This window comes from Mya arenaria, chromosome 2 (assembly GCF_026914265.1).
Source record: "Mya arenaria isolate MELC-2E11 chromosome 2, ASM2691426v1".
Lineage (NCBI taxonomy): Eukaryota > Metazoa > Mollusca > Bivalvia > Myida > Myidae > Mya > Mya arenaria.
In genome coordinates this window covers 6,517,713-6,535,672 of record NC_069123.1, presented here as the reverse complement: position 1 = coordinate 6,535,672, position 17,960 = coordinate 6,517,713, and the positions used below count along the sequence as shown (strand labels likewise).

Below are 17,960 nucleotides of genomic sequence, written 5' to 3'. Positions count from 1 at the left end.
AACTGTACTCCGTATGATAAAACAGCTAAAAAAAAAGAAAATTGTCGAAAACTGGTATAAACTTGGTATAGATGTGTACAATGCGTTTAAACTTACTTACTGATGTACCACATAGCTAACAATTAATTCGTTTTTCGCAGTTTTTTCGTATGTTTCCATTAAAAAATAATACTAGGTATGTCTACCTAGTTGAATTCATTCCTTATTCGTGATAGGCTAGTCGATGTTATCACGTGATATGACCATGTTAGGTATATAACTTAAATATTCCAACTGTGTAGAGTACGCCTTCGTAGAACAGTGTAAACAGCACTGGACTGCAATTTTGGCGACATCGGTTCAAACCCGGTCTCCGACTTGATTTGTTTTTACATTTTGGTATGTTTTTTACAATTATGACATCAAAGAGTAAAACATTTCATTAAATAATTCGCTACAGAAAAACCCTCCACACTTTTTGTTGGTGCAAATCTGGTGTACAGTCCCTTTAAATTAAGACAACTGAACATTCATGTACGGTCTACGGATGGTGGAAACATGCGACTGGGTAACAACAGTTTCTTCCATCCTATGGTTTTGCAGAACATATTTGGAAGTAAAATATCTATATAAAGTTAACTGAAGTTTCTTTTGATCATTATTATTATTATTATTAGTAGTAGTAGTAGTAGTAGTAGTAGTAGTAGTAGTAGTAGTAGTAGTAGCAGCAGCAGCAGCAGCAGCAGCAGCAGCAGCAGCAGCAGCAGAAGCAGCAGTATCAGTAGCAGTAGCAGTAGCAGTAGCAGTAGCAGTAGTAGTAGCAGCAGCAGCAGCAGTAGTAGTAGTCGTAGTAGTAGTAGCAGCGGCAGCGGCAGCGGTAGTGGTAGTGGTAGTGGTAGTAGTTGTAGTATTTGTATTAGTTGTAGTTGTAGTAGTGGTAGTAGTAGTAGTAGTACTTGTTTTATTTAAAAGATTAGAAACATCATGTAACAAATAACAAAGGCTATTTGAGGAATTAATGGTGGGGTTGATGTCATCATCAGGGTATGAACGTAATTGAGCTTGTACTTTGACCAGCCCGAATGACTGAACACTTCAATAAATGGCGTCGTGACAAAAATGCAACTGCCGAGTTATGTTATGGCCCTTTTCGAGCTTTATGTAAAATGTTTCCAATGACATCTGTTTTTGTATTTTCGTGACATTTAACAGCTTTTTTAGACACAAAATTTACTCATGGGGTGTATTTGATGCAATCAAAGATTTGATACAGACTATGAAAGAGTTGAAATCCAATTGCAGGGCTATATAATTAATTAGTAGTTAGAAGAACGAGACGCATCATTTTAATATAGTTATGCCATTATTGTTGAATACAGTATATAAAGTAGCAATACATTTTGAAAATTGTTAAGATCTATGAAATAACAATTTACACCTTAAACAAACCCGAATAATTAAATGAATATTTCAGACAGAACACCAAATGCAATGTAAAAAAATAATATATTTCTTTAAATATATCGTTATTATTTTCGTTGTTTGTCTTTCAATGTCCCCGGAGAATATACTTTCATCCCTGATTATGTATTACCGAGACGGGAAAACAAAATAGCGGAGGGCGGCGAACCCTGTCCGATATCTTAAAATTGACAAACGCTTGTTTACGGTCCAAACACGTGGTTGATCCCCGGACACATATTTTGCTGTCTTTCTAATGAAAATATTTTGAATTACAGTTCGCGGTGTTATTTATCCATATCCATGTCCAAAATAAAACTTGCTTTTTACGATTAGGCTTTGCGTATATCATGCAGGCTTCTTACGATTAGGCTTTGCGAATTCATGCAGGCTAACTGCCAGGTTCCAATACACATTTCATTAATCGTTATATTTATTTATCCGCAATTATCAATGGTTATTTATTTCGCCTTATTTAAATCCCATCAACTGAAATCCAAACACAAACCTGCGAAAGCTAATAACACATTTATTGGAATGTGTCGGCTGCAGATCAAACGGTACAATTTGTGACGTCAGAGCACGAGCGGTGATAAGATCAAAGGCGCGTGGCTATGGTTTGTATCTAATTTGGTCAGTCGGATACCGTATGATCCCATTTGATTGCCTGGGCTTGTACGAAAATACCAGACGATCGGAAAAATAATAATCAATAATCGTCGTCTAGGAATCTTAAAACAATGACCGAAATGTTTGAATTCACTATTAATATAAATGAAACTTTGATTGTAGTAATGTACGAAAATAAGATACGTAAAATTAATCCATATCCGCATTTTCTTGTTCTTAATAACCTACCTCCACTTGAAGGCCTAGTTAAAGGAGCTCACAGTTGACAAGAAATTCGCGATTTTCCTCAAGCAAATTAAAAATTTAGTTGATAATGACTGTTTGGCTAGAACATTATCACAGATTTGTTGAAATTGAAGTGTTGGATTTTTCCTAAAAAACAATCACGACTTATAAACGATAGATATAGATTTAGATAAACACGAACAGATCCCTTCAGCGAAAAGCATGCTCGATTGTATACAAAAAAACACCAGATTTCACGGGCAAAATTGACGGAAAATAGGGTAGTCGAAGGTAAGGGAATGATTTCAGACATTAAACAATGCTGTTTTATCAGACCTTTTGTAAATTAGGAAACACGTAGATATAACATAATTGATCAGATACAACAGAAAATTGCATGATATGGAAAGTGTAAAAAAAATAAAAAAAAATAAAAAAAATCCCGACCTACCGACCCTATTTTTTTCGCCATGTTACCGAAAACACATGTATTTTGTTTTTGCCTAGTATATATGCACTGGAATGTTTGTGTTTAGACCTTTGGCTACTGAGCTTGTTTCTGTGATATAGCTAATGCCAGATAATGTTTATATTCCAATATTCGAACTTATTTTGCAGCAAGAAAATAAGAAGATAGTATATGATCAGAAAGGTGATCTACAGAGAGATCTAGCCACACAAACCAATGACAGTAATTCAGTTGAGCGTGAAAGATCAATCAGATCGCGGATCTTATGCGTGGAAAAGTCAACTTAGAGGACATAAACGTACGCTACCAATGGGGCAATCAAACGCTGCAAATAATTACAGAATTATTCGTGTTATTCCTAAATTAATCAGACATGAACTGTCTTCAAATGTAGATGAATTCTATTAAACGTTTTTGATGGCAACAAATTTGACACCTCATTAGTCCCCTCTGATTTGGCTTCAGTGCTGATTTCTCTTTCATTCCAGGTCATTTGTCAGGCCTTAGAGTCATTAGCGGATAATTGACAAACAAACACCACTGCTTGAAGTGGCGTCGTTACCAATTTATGAGTTACTTTTGTCGGCATCTGCAATGTCCAAGACTTAACCATTATTGTTCGTTGCAAGTACATGGGTATATTAGGAACAACATTAAGCACAATTTTTCGAACAACCTCATAACAAAGACATCCCTCCCTTCACCCCTCATTTTCTTGTGTTGATTTAATAGTTACATGGCTACTGAAACGCAAACTGATATGTTTAAACAAATGGTATGCCCAATGTTGTGAAAAGGGATTTGCTGTACTTTAATCTTGATTTTCTAGTATGTTATTATTGTTTCATCAAAGACAAAACTTATTGAAGCGTAATTTGTACAATTATTTGGTTAAAAGTAATTTAAATAATTATCCTAAATACAAAAAGGAAACATCAATTGTTCTGAATAAATATTTACGAGTGTGTATCATTAACAAGTTTGGACACGCTATAACTTAAAAAAACATTGTTTTCCAATATTAGAAGAAGCAGACATGATTTTCGATCCTTACATCTGCAATGCAACTTAAAAACTCATTAACTTAATGGGCTGATCAAACTTAGCAACGTTATATAAACAAGTAAAGCTGAAACGGTTGTCTTTGAATAACTGCAGATTAGTGTATATATTATCCTCCAGAGCAGTAACTATTTGAAAGTGACATAAAATACGTTAACAACGTCTGAACAATTGGCCCAATGTGGCTGCTATGGTTGTCTCTGTAAATTTCATTGCATAATTATAGTTTCCGAGACATATCACATTAGACATTATGCCAAATATGCATTTTTTAGGCATATGCAGCACTAGTCAGGGAGATTGTTATATAACGTCTGCAGAGCTAATAAGAGGTCTGCAGCTGGAGATATTATGTTATTTGTTCGTTATACGAGCAATAGAGTTGACAGAGCTATACCTGTTGACTAAGTTAGCCGGCAAAATGAGCAAAATTGTACAACAGCGCATTTAAATGAGCGATTGACTTTGTGTTCAGGGCTTTTGTCTGCTGACAGAACTACTCTTTTTTAATTGAATGAGAAGGATCTTAAAAGGGGATACACTTACGTTCAACTACATTTGTATTAATTAAACCACGACTGGACATCTTTTGAAAACGATCTTATATTCTTGTTCATGTGTATTCTAACATAACAAATATGTGGTAGAATCCAATGTCGGAAGGTTTCCATTATGACAAGTATTTAAGCATCTAGTGTGTACTGGGCGTGTTTAGATATATTACGTTGTTTTTATTTCATTTTATATTTTGTTTAAGTCATTTCATATGGTTCTTTCTCATCGTTTCTCATCTCATTTCTGTTTTCGGTACTGTTAGATTCGTTACCGGGTTTGAAATAGAACCAAAAGGAGACAAAGTACTCTAAGCCCATCTTATAAGAAAGTAAAGAAGTAAAACCCAAAACAAGTGTCAGACACGCATCAAGATAAACAATACGCAGCAAAAACAAAGTTTATATAAATATTATTAAATCTTTCGTCAATAAATGTTACTTCCATGGAATGCTAGATACCACTCCCAGTCAAATTTTATATGAACATTTACAAGTTGTTTTGCGACTGAATCTCCTTAAATGTATCTTTTTGACCCCCAATTGTCAAGGCCAATAGTCTCCAGTTCGACATACAGGAGGAATATGCAGGCAACAGATGCAACATCAATTGTTGGAGGCGCAAACTATATCTCCCACTGGACATTTAACGCGTTCTCATCTACCAACATCAGTTGTTTCAGATTGTTCCTTATTTGGGAGAGAGGAGGAAGCTTCCCCGGTTTGCAAGAAGTTCAATACAATCCGACAAACTTGTATTGATCTCTTTTTAAAGTCGAAGGAGAATAAGCGTTTGAACACATACTAGATATTGTGTTTTCTGTCGCAGAAACTGTATTGTTATTTATCCGTTACTTTATGTGCTTGGCTTATACACGAGCATCGCTGGCGAAAGCGGAAACGACACCTTATTGTATTGGCTGGGATGGACTTGTAGTAATGTACACGATTTCTTAGATGACATGGATATATTGGCTGAGGAGGAATAAATCATTTGCTCCTAAAATCAATTGGATGATGACTTTTGCACGTGCGGCAATAATCAAAAAGAAAATGATCAATTAAAAGGACAAATACAAGACTTAAAACGGTGAGATTGATGTTAGTAAAATATTTTTCTCTTTTTTATTTTGAACAAAAACAAAATTAAGTCGACGTTTTTGGAAAATCATTTTAAGACTTATCATTTATGAACGTCAGAACAATTTACATTAAGTCATTCATATTACATTTAGTATGACGTTGGTATGTTTTGTGTATTATTCATTTCATGTGGTTGATACATATGCCTCGGTACAAACATAATTTTCTCAAACATGAAGTTTTTGTCAAATCTTTGCTTCTGAGCTTTAAATCCTGAAAAGAAAATGATGTAATAAGTGTATCGTGTGGAGCGACTTTAAGTTAATTGAATCTTGATTCACTCCCTTTATTTCCGTTTAATTTAATTTGTGCCCTTTCCGTTCAAACAAAGACCATTATGGTACTTTTAAGACGCTGCGGTATAAAGCGATGCATCAAAGGATTATAAAGAATGAAAAAGCGCAATGATTACCAGAAAAAAAAGAGACATACATAAGAAATATTGTCGTCTGTAGACTACTTAAGGTTTATTTTGTCTTATTGTTCTCATGTATGAGTCACATATCAAGTCTGAGAAAAATCTTGTATAAGTTTGTTTTTTTTGGAAAAAAGCAACTGGATTCGCTTTTGCTATGCGCTTGTTTGGCTTTTTATTTATGACTCTGGCGTAAAACTGCATGAAGAATGTTAGAATATAAATTGAAACCGTATACAATGGCGCCGGTATATGTGTATATTTGAACTATTATTTCATAAACATTGACAATTACGTAGCTTAAACAATGATATGTTTATCTACACTAACTTATCGACTAAATTGTTTGAAGCTTCCAGATATTTACAGCTATAATAACAAATATAAAATGCCGTACACCTATTTTATTTGTTTAACCATATGATTTGTTTATTTATTTTAAAATCGATGCCTATAAGTCGATAACGATCGAACCTTTACGCTTACGGCAAAACTACCTACCCTAAATGCCCAGCTATTTGAATCTTTTTTTAAAAGAGATTAAAAAATTTCAGAGAATTAAATATGTCTCTTTCGTCTAGTCAATGATAAATGGATTTCTATCCAGAGCTAAAACAATTCACAAAACATGTTATCTAATGTAATTTTCGTGAATCAATTGCCAATCATTTCAGATTACCAACCCGAATGGTTGACCTTTACTTGGCGTATCACTTTATCTTGATTTAATATATGGTAAGTAATTGGATAAATTCCGTTAATATAGCGTTTTAACTATTCACATGTTGTTTCTAAGTAATTCTAATAAATCAAGGGTTACATGTCGGAATAAATGTTATTTTCTGCCGTAGCAAAGAGCGACCGATTGATAAACACCAAATCAATACAGACTGTATTATTCCGGTGGCTTCCTTAAAATCTCCGACAGAGAGAAATTACGTTTTATTGACGGCACGAAAAAGACAAATTTGAATAACAAAATATTGATGAATATGTATGTTATGCAAAGCAAGTTTTTTTTATGGAAATCGACGACATTTGAAAAACGTAATAGAAGAACTAAGTCATTCAGCCCAGTATAAGGTCTCACTTTTTCCGGTGGTTTATTTCTTTGCTATTCATTACATTCTTTTTTATTCATTCAGGAGATTACTTTCAATTTGGACATGCAATGTCAAAAGGTAAAAAGAAATCAATATTTAAGATATATGGAGTCTGTTTTTAAGGTAAATGTCCTTCTTGCAAACGTGTAATGTATGGACAATTAATAAGTAGTGTCTTATCAAGCTGGTGTAGAATAACGCGTTCTGGGGACGTGTTTTTGCAAGACAAAATTTCCGACACTTTCAACAATCGCTACCCTACATTCGAAGTTAAAGCTCATGGGAACCTGAATATATGGTGACAAGTTATGTTCAATGCACCTTCCTTTGGTCTGTCCTCCATCTGGAGGGCATAAGTCACTTTCAGTGACTCATCTTGTTTTAATTGACGATTTTGCACCGGGTGCATCGGTAAATTGTTGTGAATGTTGAAAGCATATGGTTGAGACAATGAAGTAAGCAGTATTAAATGTTGTTTTTTACCGTTTTTAACATTGTTTCAAGTATTAAAAGTCCTACTTCCTTTATAGTTTTCAATATAAAACAACGCTTTGCCTTTTCTTGGAAAATAATTGGCAATCAAAAAATGTCCCGAAGTTTTGATATAATATCAATACTTCTTACCACAATTTTTTATATTTGTTTGCCTCATCCCTGTGGCTGAAGGTCCCTTTTGTCATTGTATTTGATGCTTATAGCTTTTATTAAATGAAGTAGGACAATTCATCTTGGCAAATATGAACACAAATAAGATAATTCACAACCGTTTCGAGTTTCCTTGACTTAGTTTATTATTCTACTATTTCTTTGATTTATTTACTAAATACATTTCCAATACATTTCCTATTTATAACGATGATTATTTTATATATCTGATACTGATGGGAACGTCAAAAAAAACAAACGATTTTTCTTACATGGACATTTATCTATATTTTAAGACAGAAAAGAAATGAGGCTTCCTCGAACCGTTTAAAATTCAAATTGAAAACATTTAGCTCAATGGCTTTTGGCCAATTGTTTTGTCGTTGAAAACTCATCTAATATTAAATATTCTCATGAAAATACGTGCAATAAAAAAGTAATTGTTTCTTAAGCGCTGTTATTGGCATATATAATTTTGAGACGTATATATTTCGTGTCTAAGACAAACTATTGAAAAGGGAAAACATACATTCGTTCAAACATATTGACAATGTACATATCTGGTTAAGACACTATTATCCAGAAGCACTTTTGCTGTGACCTCACAACGAAAACCCGCTCAACATTTAAAACATACCTTTCATATTTTCTTAAACATCTGCAACTGTGTTTCAGGTATATTCTTCGAAATGGTGCAGTTATTTTACTTCGAGACACGAGGGAAATGTTGCAAGAAGATTTTAAACCATGAAGGGGTCCCGACAAAGGTTCATTTGTTCCCATACGAAGGTAATTGTTTCGGTTTGACCTATACCATACGTATGGAATCTGGTTTAGTTCCTATCTCTGTTTCTTTCTATCGTACTTCTGTGTTTCGCTTACCATTCGGGCCTGGTTATCCTAACAGCACGGATGTTTGTTCCAACGTTTAAAATATCTATTCGGAAAAATCCTTCGGTTTACAATTATTTTAATAATTTACTTGACTTTCGTCTTAAAGTAGCGTGATGCGACACACGCTATAAATTGAATAATGGCGAATGAAATTTCAAAATAGTTCAATTAACTTGAAAGTATGGTATAATATAGTGTTTTTCTAATGTTGTTTGACCCTTTGTTTTATTCAAATGTCTTAAAATAACGATGGAACAACGAAATAAATAAATATTTATTTGAATACACATACATGAGAGAGTTCATATATTTTACGAAACATTTCTTATTTTTGATGTAGTCAAACACCTAGACATAACCGAAACTTACCGTATGCTGGCCCATTGATTCATTGTAAAATAACATTACAAAGGTTTTCAACTCGCTGCAGCCGAATATTTCCATTATTACACTGAACATTGACACTTATTTTAATAAACAGTGAACGTCATTATGTGACATTGTATGTCTCTCGCCAACATGTATGGAACTTAAATGAAAAAGAGTCAACATTTATATAAAAAACTACTGAAAAAAGCTCAGTAGCCAAAATTCTAAACATAAACCAAAACCTTGGAGAGAAAATTAAGCCGAACCGGACGGTTTTGACTATCATTGGGAGATCCGGTGCAGGTTATGATCCGCTGTTTTGTTTTTGTTTGTTTTTTACATGAAAAAAGAACATAAGGGACCAAGCAAATTTTCGCATTATGTTTTTTTTTTAAATCTTAATTTTATAGTTAATAAAATAATAAAACCTTGCGCAACGATTATATTTTTCTTATATCTTTAATATCATGATTCACTTAGCAATCGAATCTCTCTTGCAATGCAAATGTAAGTGCAGAAAACAAATAAAATCCCAAAAATGAAATTGCAGTACTAGGGAAATCATCCATCAAGCATGCGTTAAGTTCATTGTAAATAATTAATGGCCATAACATTCGATCTTGATGGAGTCGTTGCATGCAAATATGCTGTCGCAGAAATAAGGATTGTGATAATTATGCTTGCATGGCTGGTTTAATCGTCGCATATGCCTATTCTATATCTCGGATATGCACGCACGATACTGATGCTTTACCACACGATATTAAGTAAAGTTACTAAATAAAATTTAACATGATTACTTGTTTCCTTTAACGCCATATTACCTCATTCAACTATATCAATAGTTTGTATAACCACATGTTCCATGGTGTTTTGTATCATATAATATTTGTTTGTTTTTTTAAAAAAGTGGGTTTTGGGTGCAATCCTACTCAAAAATGTAGCAGTTATGAGATTCTAGGGCTTGGTGTTTTATTGTATTTGTACAGAAAGTGTGTCCGTAAGTATTTATAAAAAAATAAAAACAATGGTGTAATGGAGGAGGCCATTAGTTATCAGGGATATTTATCCGATCATAGCTCTCCATATCTATATTATTTTTTAATGTAACAAAGTGCAACTAATACGAACTTGAGATGTATTTAAGGATTCCAAAGGACCAACTTTGCAACATTTTCGTTCTCTTTTAACAACACCCATTTAGAAACCACTCATATTATTTTATCATGTATAGCTAAGAACAATCACTGTTAATCTGAGAAACGATCCGTATTCAAGCGGTTCAGACCAATCTATAACAATGAGTGGTACTTTAATATTCATGTCACATCAATCAAACTTAGAAAATTGTTTTAAATCCAATGCTTATCTATATATGTTTTATTTATGCGTAATCAGCTATCAAACTTTTCGTGAGGTCGTCCCAATGTAGCGCCGAAATAAAATAGCAAACAGGTGTTGTTTAAAGAATTAATAACACTATCAATAGAAATCCAAAAATAGGCATAAAAGAAAAAGATGATCAAATATTTATTTGGCAATTAAAGAGTGTATTTAATTTCAAATGTTATCAAAGAAAGACTATATAGCAAATTAGTAAAATAACATTATCGACACTCGCGAGTATTTTTATTTATCTAGGACACTCGTGAAATAAAAAAAATACACTGAATTCAACCAAAATCCTCTATATATATCAAGCATCAACTTCATCTGCAATACCACTTTAAGCAGCAGAGCACGACACTAAATGACAATAATAATATCCACAATGACGGTCCATTACATATATATCGAAACACATTGAAGTTAATGATTGTGGTATATTTAACGGTAAATTTAAGTAACCGACAGTTTTTAATGCCGCTCTTAGTCATGCCAAAACAAACCAATGATATCATAAAACATCAAAAACAAAAACATATCAAGTATACCAAATCATTGATATTGTCTATATCACCATACAAGAAGATGTTCTAATCATTCTTGTTTACAAATCTTTTCCCTAATAAATGCTTATAAATTGCCTTAAGTCTAGGAGTGTACTATTCAAAGGTACAATTGCATTTTTTGAAAAACATCAAAGGAAGCCTTTTTCTATGGCTTGCTGATGACAGAAGCATAGCTGGAGCATAACTGATATAGAACAAGAACACATAAATACTTTCTATGAATTCCTGAACATTGAAGAGTTCAAGAAAAACAACCATAAGCAGTTTGCGATTGAAAGATGACAGTAGATATTACATAGGCTTCATGTTAATAATTTGAGCTGTTGTCTGTAACCGTTTGACCTTCGATTTAACTTACACGGTATAACGGTATATTGTACATGTTATTGGAATATTTTCATACATTGCCAGGACCTCAAAAAAATTGCGCATTAACAATATGACAAAGGTCAATGACAAGCCGCTATTTCATACCGGTTAATGAGCTCATGTTGTTTTGTATCACTATTTTGTTATTCATTGGCAATTGTAAACTGATTAACTGCCCTTCAAAGCACTTGATCCTTAAAAGGTAAACCTAAATTATTTGATACAATTTCAGTTTGAAAATACATTGTTTGATCATGAGGTGGTGGTGTTTTGTCTTTTTTCAGGGTGGGCCCAATCAGCAATGACGTCATATTGGCTGCTGAAAACCTATTGGTGGAGTAGGTCACGTGTTAAAATCACAGAAGTTACAGGGTCGCAAACGCATGAAGTAAAGGGGAAAATTCGGTGCATCAAAAATGGTTCTATTGTCATTTCCGGTAAAATCAAAGACAAGACAAACAGCGACTACAGAATGTATCTCACATCGAATGTTGATAGTGCTGATTTCCAGCTTGGCTATTGTGTGACAGGAACACTAGAAAGGGGACGGAAGAAGTCAGAAAAGGGACTAAGTCTGACACATTATGCCATGATTAAACGAATAGGGTACTAATATGATAATTTCAATAGTGTAGGATCGTGTCGGACTTTGCTTTAGTTCTTAATGGTATAATTGTTAAAACTGAATGTTAGATAATAAATACCATATTTGTTTATAAATAAATTGAACGTTAAACGGCATACATATATATTTATGTTTGTTAAACATATATTATTGTGTTAATTGTTGTTAAATGTTTACACTATTTATTATCAATATTGTACTTTGAAATACTGCCATACATTGAGATTGCTTCCGTATTTATTCGATTAGTGTTGGTTTTGCATTCGATACATATACTTTATGTTTGAGAGGCAATTTATTGGAGCCATATAAAAAAACATTTATTGATTTGAAATTTACTGTTCCAACATTGTTTTGTTTTGCTTTTACTTTTTTTTGTTGGTACATGCGGTAAATATGCGTTTATAAACACAGCAATGAAAATCAGACTAGAAACAACTTCACTTGCTATTGCCAACTGAGGTTTATATGATAGATCAATGACCTTTATTGCACGTTCGAATATGTTCTTGAAATTGTTAATTTGTATCTAAAAAACTGTTCATGAAAAGTTGAATGAATACTTGCTTATAGTCTGTTTTATTTTGAAAAACATACAATAAAATATTATTATACATTTCTATTAAACAAAAATAGTTTACTTAAAGATTATGACAGCTGTTGAAATCGGAACTAACTTTTAAAAATAGAAATGGGGAACTAACATTCAATGGAAGTGATCTATTTCAATCTCTTAAAGCCAAACATAGCTTCTCTGCACTTCAAACAAGATCCTTACCAATTTCGATTATAACATACCATATCTTCTGATCACTAAATTCAAACGGATGAATTTAGAGACAACCCATTGACAAAGCTATCACTGTATAAGAAATAGACTAATTACATTGTTAAATGTGGCATTTTGTGATAAATAAAGAACAATAACTCATGCCTTATTTGTCTGATATTGCGGCCATATGCAATGCATCTAAATGTGAATAAGAATGATTCAGAAGTATGGATGCTAGAGTGGTAACGAACCAATTCAGGGCGACGGAAAAAAGGCGAGAACACGAGCTCTTCGTGGAACACTTCGTGGTCAAGTGAAATGCAAAAGCAAAAAAACAAAAAACAAATACGACCGAGATTTTGAACCCGCTTGCTTAGCTCTCGCTTTTGATACAAAACATACTTATCTTTCACAAAAAATTTCCATGATCTCTGTCAAAAAATCATTTTAATGGTTTTATATTCGTGCTTGAGCTGTTATGTACACAATGTGAACCCGTATATCGTTTTATTTTTTAAACTGAAATGATTTTAAAAACGTACAAACAAATATTCGAACAATATAGTAAATGAGGTTTGATATTGATTAACCAGCGAATGTACTCTTTAACACCAGGGAATACTGTGGACGGGCGATTAACCCGGTTTCAAAGCATCCTAACTCACATTAATCTCAACACTCGATACGCACAACTAGAAATAAAGAAACTCATAAGGAAACAAGACCTTGACTCTTTCCAATTGTAAAGAAAACAATTAAAGATGATTTCTAGCCGGTATATCCGGTGACGAGTGGTATTTAGTCGCTTTCCGTTTGATGAAAAAGATTATCACAGTAAAGCAGATATCGTCAAGATGGCTGGACGAGCAAAATTCAATTTGATATCTTGAAATTGAAATCTTCTAAACACGAATAACTTTCTTTTCTAGAAAAAGGTCCCAAATAACCCGTTATTGACAGTTAGTAATTGAATTGAACTGCTTTCTCTATGGAATAGTATGCTGAAAACATAACAGCTGTTTATAAGACTGGAGTGTTGGGCAAATCAGTTATCCAGCCGACGTTTAGTTCATTATAAATAGGCAGTGATTAGTTTCGATCCATGTTACACATATGATACTTGCAGAGATTTAGATGGTGATAAAAAGCTTTGCATGGGCATTTTTAACGTTAACGCTGTCTGTCCTGGCCTTTGATCTTAAACATTTATATTAATTATTTATCTTGTTTGAGCATTAGCATTTACCAGACGCAAACTAAATAATCGGATATTCACACCCGATAGCTACGTTTCAGTGCATTAAACGTATCAGATTCGACCGATTTTAGATTTTCTTCGTTGACCTAAGGAACATAATAGCAATGCATAAACTTTTTTGTTACGATTACCACATCTACAAATAATGTTGGCAGGTAGACTCTGTTTTTTTCTATCTTTAATTTACCATTTCGACGATCTACATATTCTCAGACTAAAATACATTACCCAGATTTACTTGCCGTTAGCAGTAAAACGTTGAAAAAAACAGCAACTTAGTACGCCAAGCTTGACGTTTGATGTAGTAAATAGTTACATAATAAGTACCAAACTTTAACGTATTGATTTTAAGCAAAAATATATATTGAACATATACGCATTTCCGTTTGTTGTTATTTAAAGTTCACATCATGTCGTAAGAGAAGTTGGGCCGAAATGTTTATCATTACATTATGTTTATACTAGATCAGTGGTAGCAACCATACATTGCACGATATCATTTGTAGACAGCACCTTAAAGCCAAAAAGTGAGACTGATGCAGTAATTGTGTTATTTTAATCATTGTTATTTACAATCACAGATCTGTTTGCTTTCCGACAAAAGAGAAATTTGGTTAAAAAAATAAAATCAACCAGACTCTACTGCTGCATATCCGTAGTATTAAAACATCAAATATGAAAATATATTTAATATTGATGCATTGACATGTTTAATACATTGTCGCCCCGTCAGAATGATTGTGAAATAAAAATAATAAAAAAAACGCTTAAACCATGTTTTTGCAAATTTCATTACAAAACACGATGATCTTTTTCAGTGGCTTTGAATATTTCAGTACTATAATAAACAATTAAAACTGGTAAAGTATTTATTTAGGACATTATGAGTTATAAAAAAATACTAGGCTAGTGTCCTAAAATGATCAGTAGTAATGCACTATGAGGGAACCGGTTAAACAAAATCAAAACGCGTTGGCGCAATGTTCGTTAAAAAATCTTAGGGTTTATGGTGAGCTAAACGGGCCGCGTAAAACAATTTGTGGGTATATTCTGGTGTAAAAGCTTCGAACACAACAATTTATTGGAGATGTTGGGGGATGGAATCATTTCACTATTTGAGAGAAACACATAATTAAAAAAGTAGGACTTTTAGTCATCAGTGATAATTTAATACCGGGGTATCCATGGCAGTGCAGCATATACTGTTGTTTTTTTTGTTCGGAGGTTTAGAAGATTGATCACTCAAGAAAAGACCATTTCAAGCAGGAGTTAAAAGAAAATGGACTGACGGTCTGTATCTCAAAACTAGTGGAAATATTGTAAGCATGCAGGATCCTATCTCAAACCCATAGAAAATAGTCTAGAACCTCATAATTCATTTTGTAGTTGAATTGATTTTCGGATGCAAATGTGCGTGCAGAAAATAAACATAACGATATATAAAATTGCAACGGACGAGAAACAGTCATGCAGCATGCGTTAAGTCAATAATGAATGATTAAAGCCCAACACAATACAAGTGTTTAGCGAATGTACCACGTATATATGCTGTCGCAGGAATTACGATCGGGATCATTAACTTTGCATTGATAGTTTCAAGCGTTAATGTACCTTGCACAACGAATAGGCATTTCCGGGGAACATGGCCGTGCACACTCAACCCTTGCTAGATGAGTCATGTAGTAGTCTGTCACTTCTTGTTTATGATTATATAGTTTAATAAATCTGAATTATGACATTTAAATCGAGTGCAACTTAGTGTTTTAACAGCAAATAATATTACATGATTATATCAATTATCTTATGAAATCGCCGTTTAAAGGGGTATATTGGTCAACATTTAACTAAATTAATATGCATCATTACGTCAGTAAATTCTGCACGCGGTTTTTAGTGAATTGTACAAAAAAGCGTTTCCAACGTCAATTCTTTCACATTCAATTGTTTCACAATTTTGAGTATGCAAGGAAAAAGATCAGTTACGTGTTTCCGGTCTGAATCGGTAACAAATCTTACCCCGTCACGCTGCGGGCACACTGCGTGGCCTGACTCAGCAGGCCTGGCTTCCGCACTAGATTTCGTCGGACATACGTTACATATTATTAGTTTGTCTTTTTGGGATTTGATCTTAAGCATTTAAATACATTTTTCGAAGATTAAAGATATTAAGGTCTGAGTCTTTCTATACTTATTATCACGTGGTTTATTCTAAAATCGGAGACTGTTTTGTCTTGATATTTCACTTTAATCCCTCTTGCTGTGCATTTGTATTAATTTCTTTAATCAAAAAAAGTTTCATCTGTATTCCTAAAGGATTCATATTAATCAAGAATTCTGAAACATTAGTGTGATTTTTTTTGTTTCATTAAAGTGCAAATGAATTGAATAACACAAATGAAATGCAGATGAACGTATTTTTGTATTTGCAGGATTTCAATTCAATCTATTGAATCTAGTACAAACTACGTGCTGGACAATTCAAGCACAAAGGATATTTAAAAAAATGTTTTTATATGTTTAAACGCAAAAAAAATAAAAAGAAATATGTTACATATCAATGAACATGCTTTTGTTGCAACCATTATCACGTGGCCTGCTTATATGATGACCATAATTTCACCATATTTCTCCTTTAATGACATTGCTTTTAGGGCGTTGTAATTTCGTTAATCAGCAAAGCCACTTGGACTGTTCCAACAAAGGAATCGTTAATTTCTGAAACATTGCTAGTGCTCCATTATATTTCAAGTAAAATGAAACAATATTGATGAAGGAGATTTTTTGTATCTGCAGGCAAAACGTTTTATAGAAACAAAGTATTGAACAAACACGTGCAAGGTGCAACTGATCATCAATCGTGTTTTTCTGCTTGAGCTACTGCTTAGAATGATAAAACAAAACGTAACGAGACCATAGAAATAAAAACAAAGATGATTTTGCAATATGTGTGTTAATTGCAAGTCAACCTGATCTTTGTAAAAAGTAGTTCTTCTCAAGTCTGAGTGATAAAGAGCAAATATTATTATTTAACACTAGCCTGAATGAAATTATCAAGTAATAATTACATGAAGTGAACATTTACCTATGCCCAAACCAGCAGAAATAAATCGTTAACAAGCATAGTTGTATAATTAGTTACTATTTGTTTTAACCTTTGTCAAAAACTTTAAGATTGCCTTGCATAAAAATATTCTATAAACGTTACCTGCGATGTTATTAAAAGGGAAATCACAAATACTCTAAATAGCATCTTCAACATCCATTGTATTGAAACAAAAGCAATACCTGTGTTTTTTTCCTAGCGTTTCGGAAGGGTGAATACAAAGTGGATGTATAAAAAGTCGTAATGTTAGTAATTGTTTTATTTTAACAATATACCAATTATATAAATAACTTTCGTATTCTTCATTGGTCTAATATAAATCTAAAAAATCATTTTGTTAACTCGTCTTAATTTTGTTTTTACGATTAAATTCTTATGACGGCCATGATGACATTTGCTTAAACCACACACAAACAACAATACAAAAACACATTTTAAATGTGGATTTTCAATGAATTTATTCCTCACATGGTCACTATTGCGCCGTTCATAAGCGTTCGGTGATGCTATTGACTTGAGCATAAACGTATACTTTGTAATCATAATGAAATAGGTAAGTATTGGTAAGTAATGGTGATGTTTTTAAATACAATATTAATGTGTTTTACAAGCTAGTAGAGGCTATCATTTGCCGTTTTACAATAGTTATTCCAATATTGTTTATCAACGGTGTCATTCAATTTCTGATTGAAGTTGTTTGTGACGTTTTATGTAATGTATTCAGAGTGCATTAAACGTATAAAAAACGTTAAAGCCTAAGTGAGTAAGCAAATCCGGAGGCTTTCATTAGCATGGGAATATCCTGTGCATATCGAGATCCGCTGTTTCCCATTTGGGATTTGAAGTTTTATTCCAGTAATGCATATGTCTGCAAAACTTAATGGATCTCTCAAAATCACCATATCAATCTGATTTAAAGAAATTAGTAATTGGAT

The 17,960-nt window shown here is 33.1% G+C and overlaps 1 protein-coding gene across 1 annotated transcript; it reads left to right on the top strand.

Annotated features, from left to right (window-relative positions):
• The first annotated feature begins 5,299 nt into the window (after positions 1-5,299).
• Positions 5,300-12,766, top strand: LOC128242278 (uncharacterized). Its single transcript, XM_052959373.1, has 3 exons — positions 5,300-5,467; positions 8,359-8,472; positions 11,552-12,766. Exons 2-3 carry the CDS (start codon positions 8,373-8,375, stop codon positions 11,878-11,880), a joined length of 429 nt encoding a protein of 142 aa, XP_052815333.1. The 5' UTR covers positions 5,300-5,467; positions 8,359-8,372; the 3' UTR covers positions 11,881-12,766.
• The last annotated feature ends 5,194 nt before the right edge of the window (positions 12,767-17,960 follow it).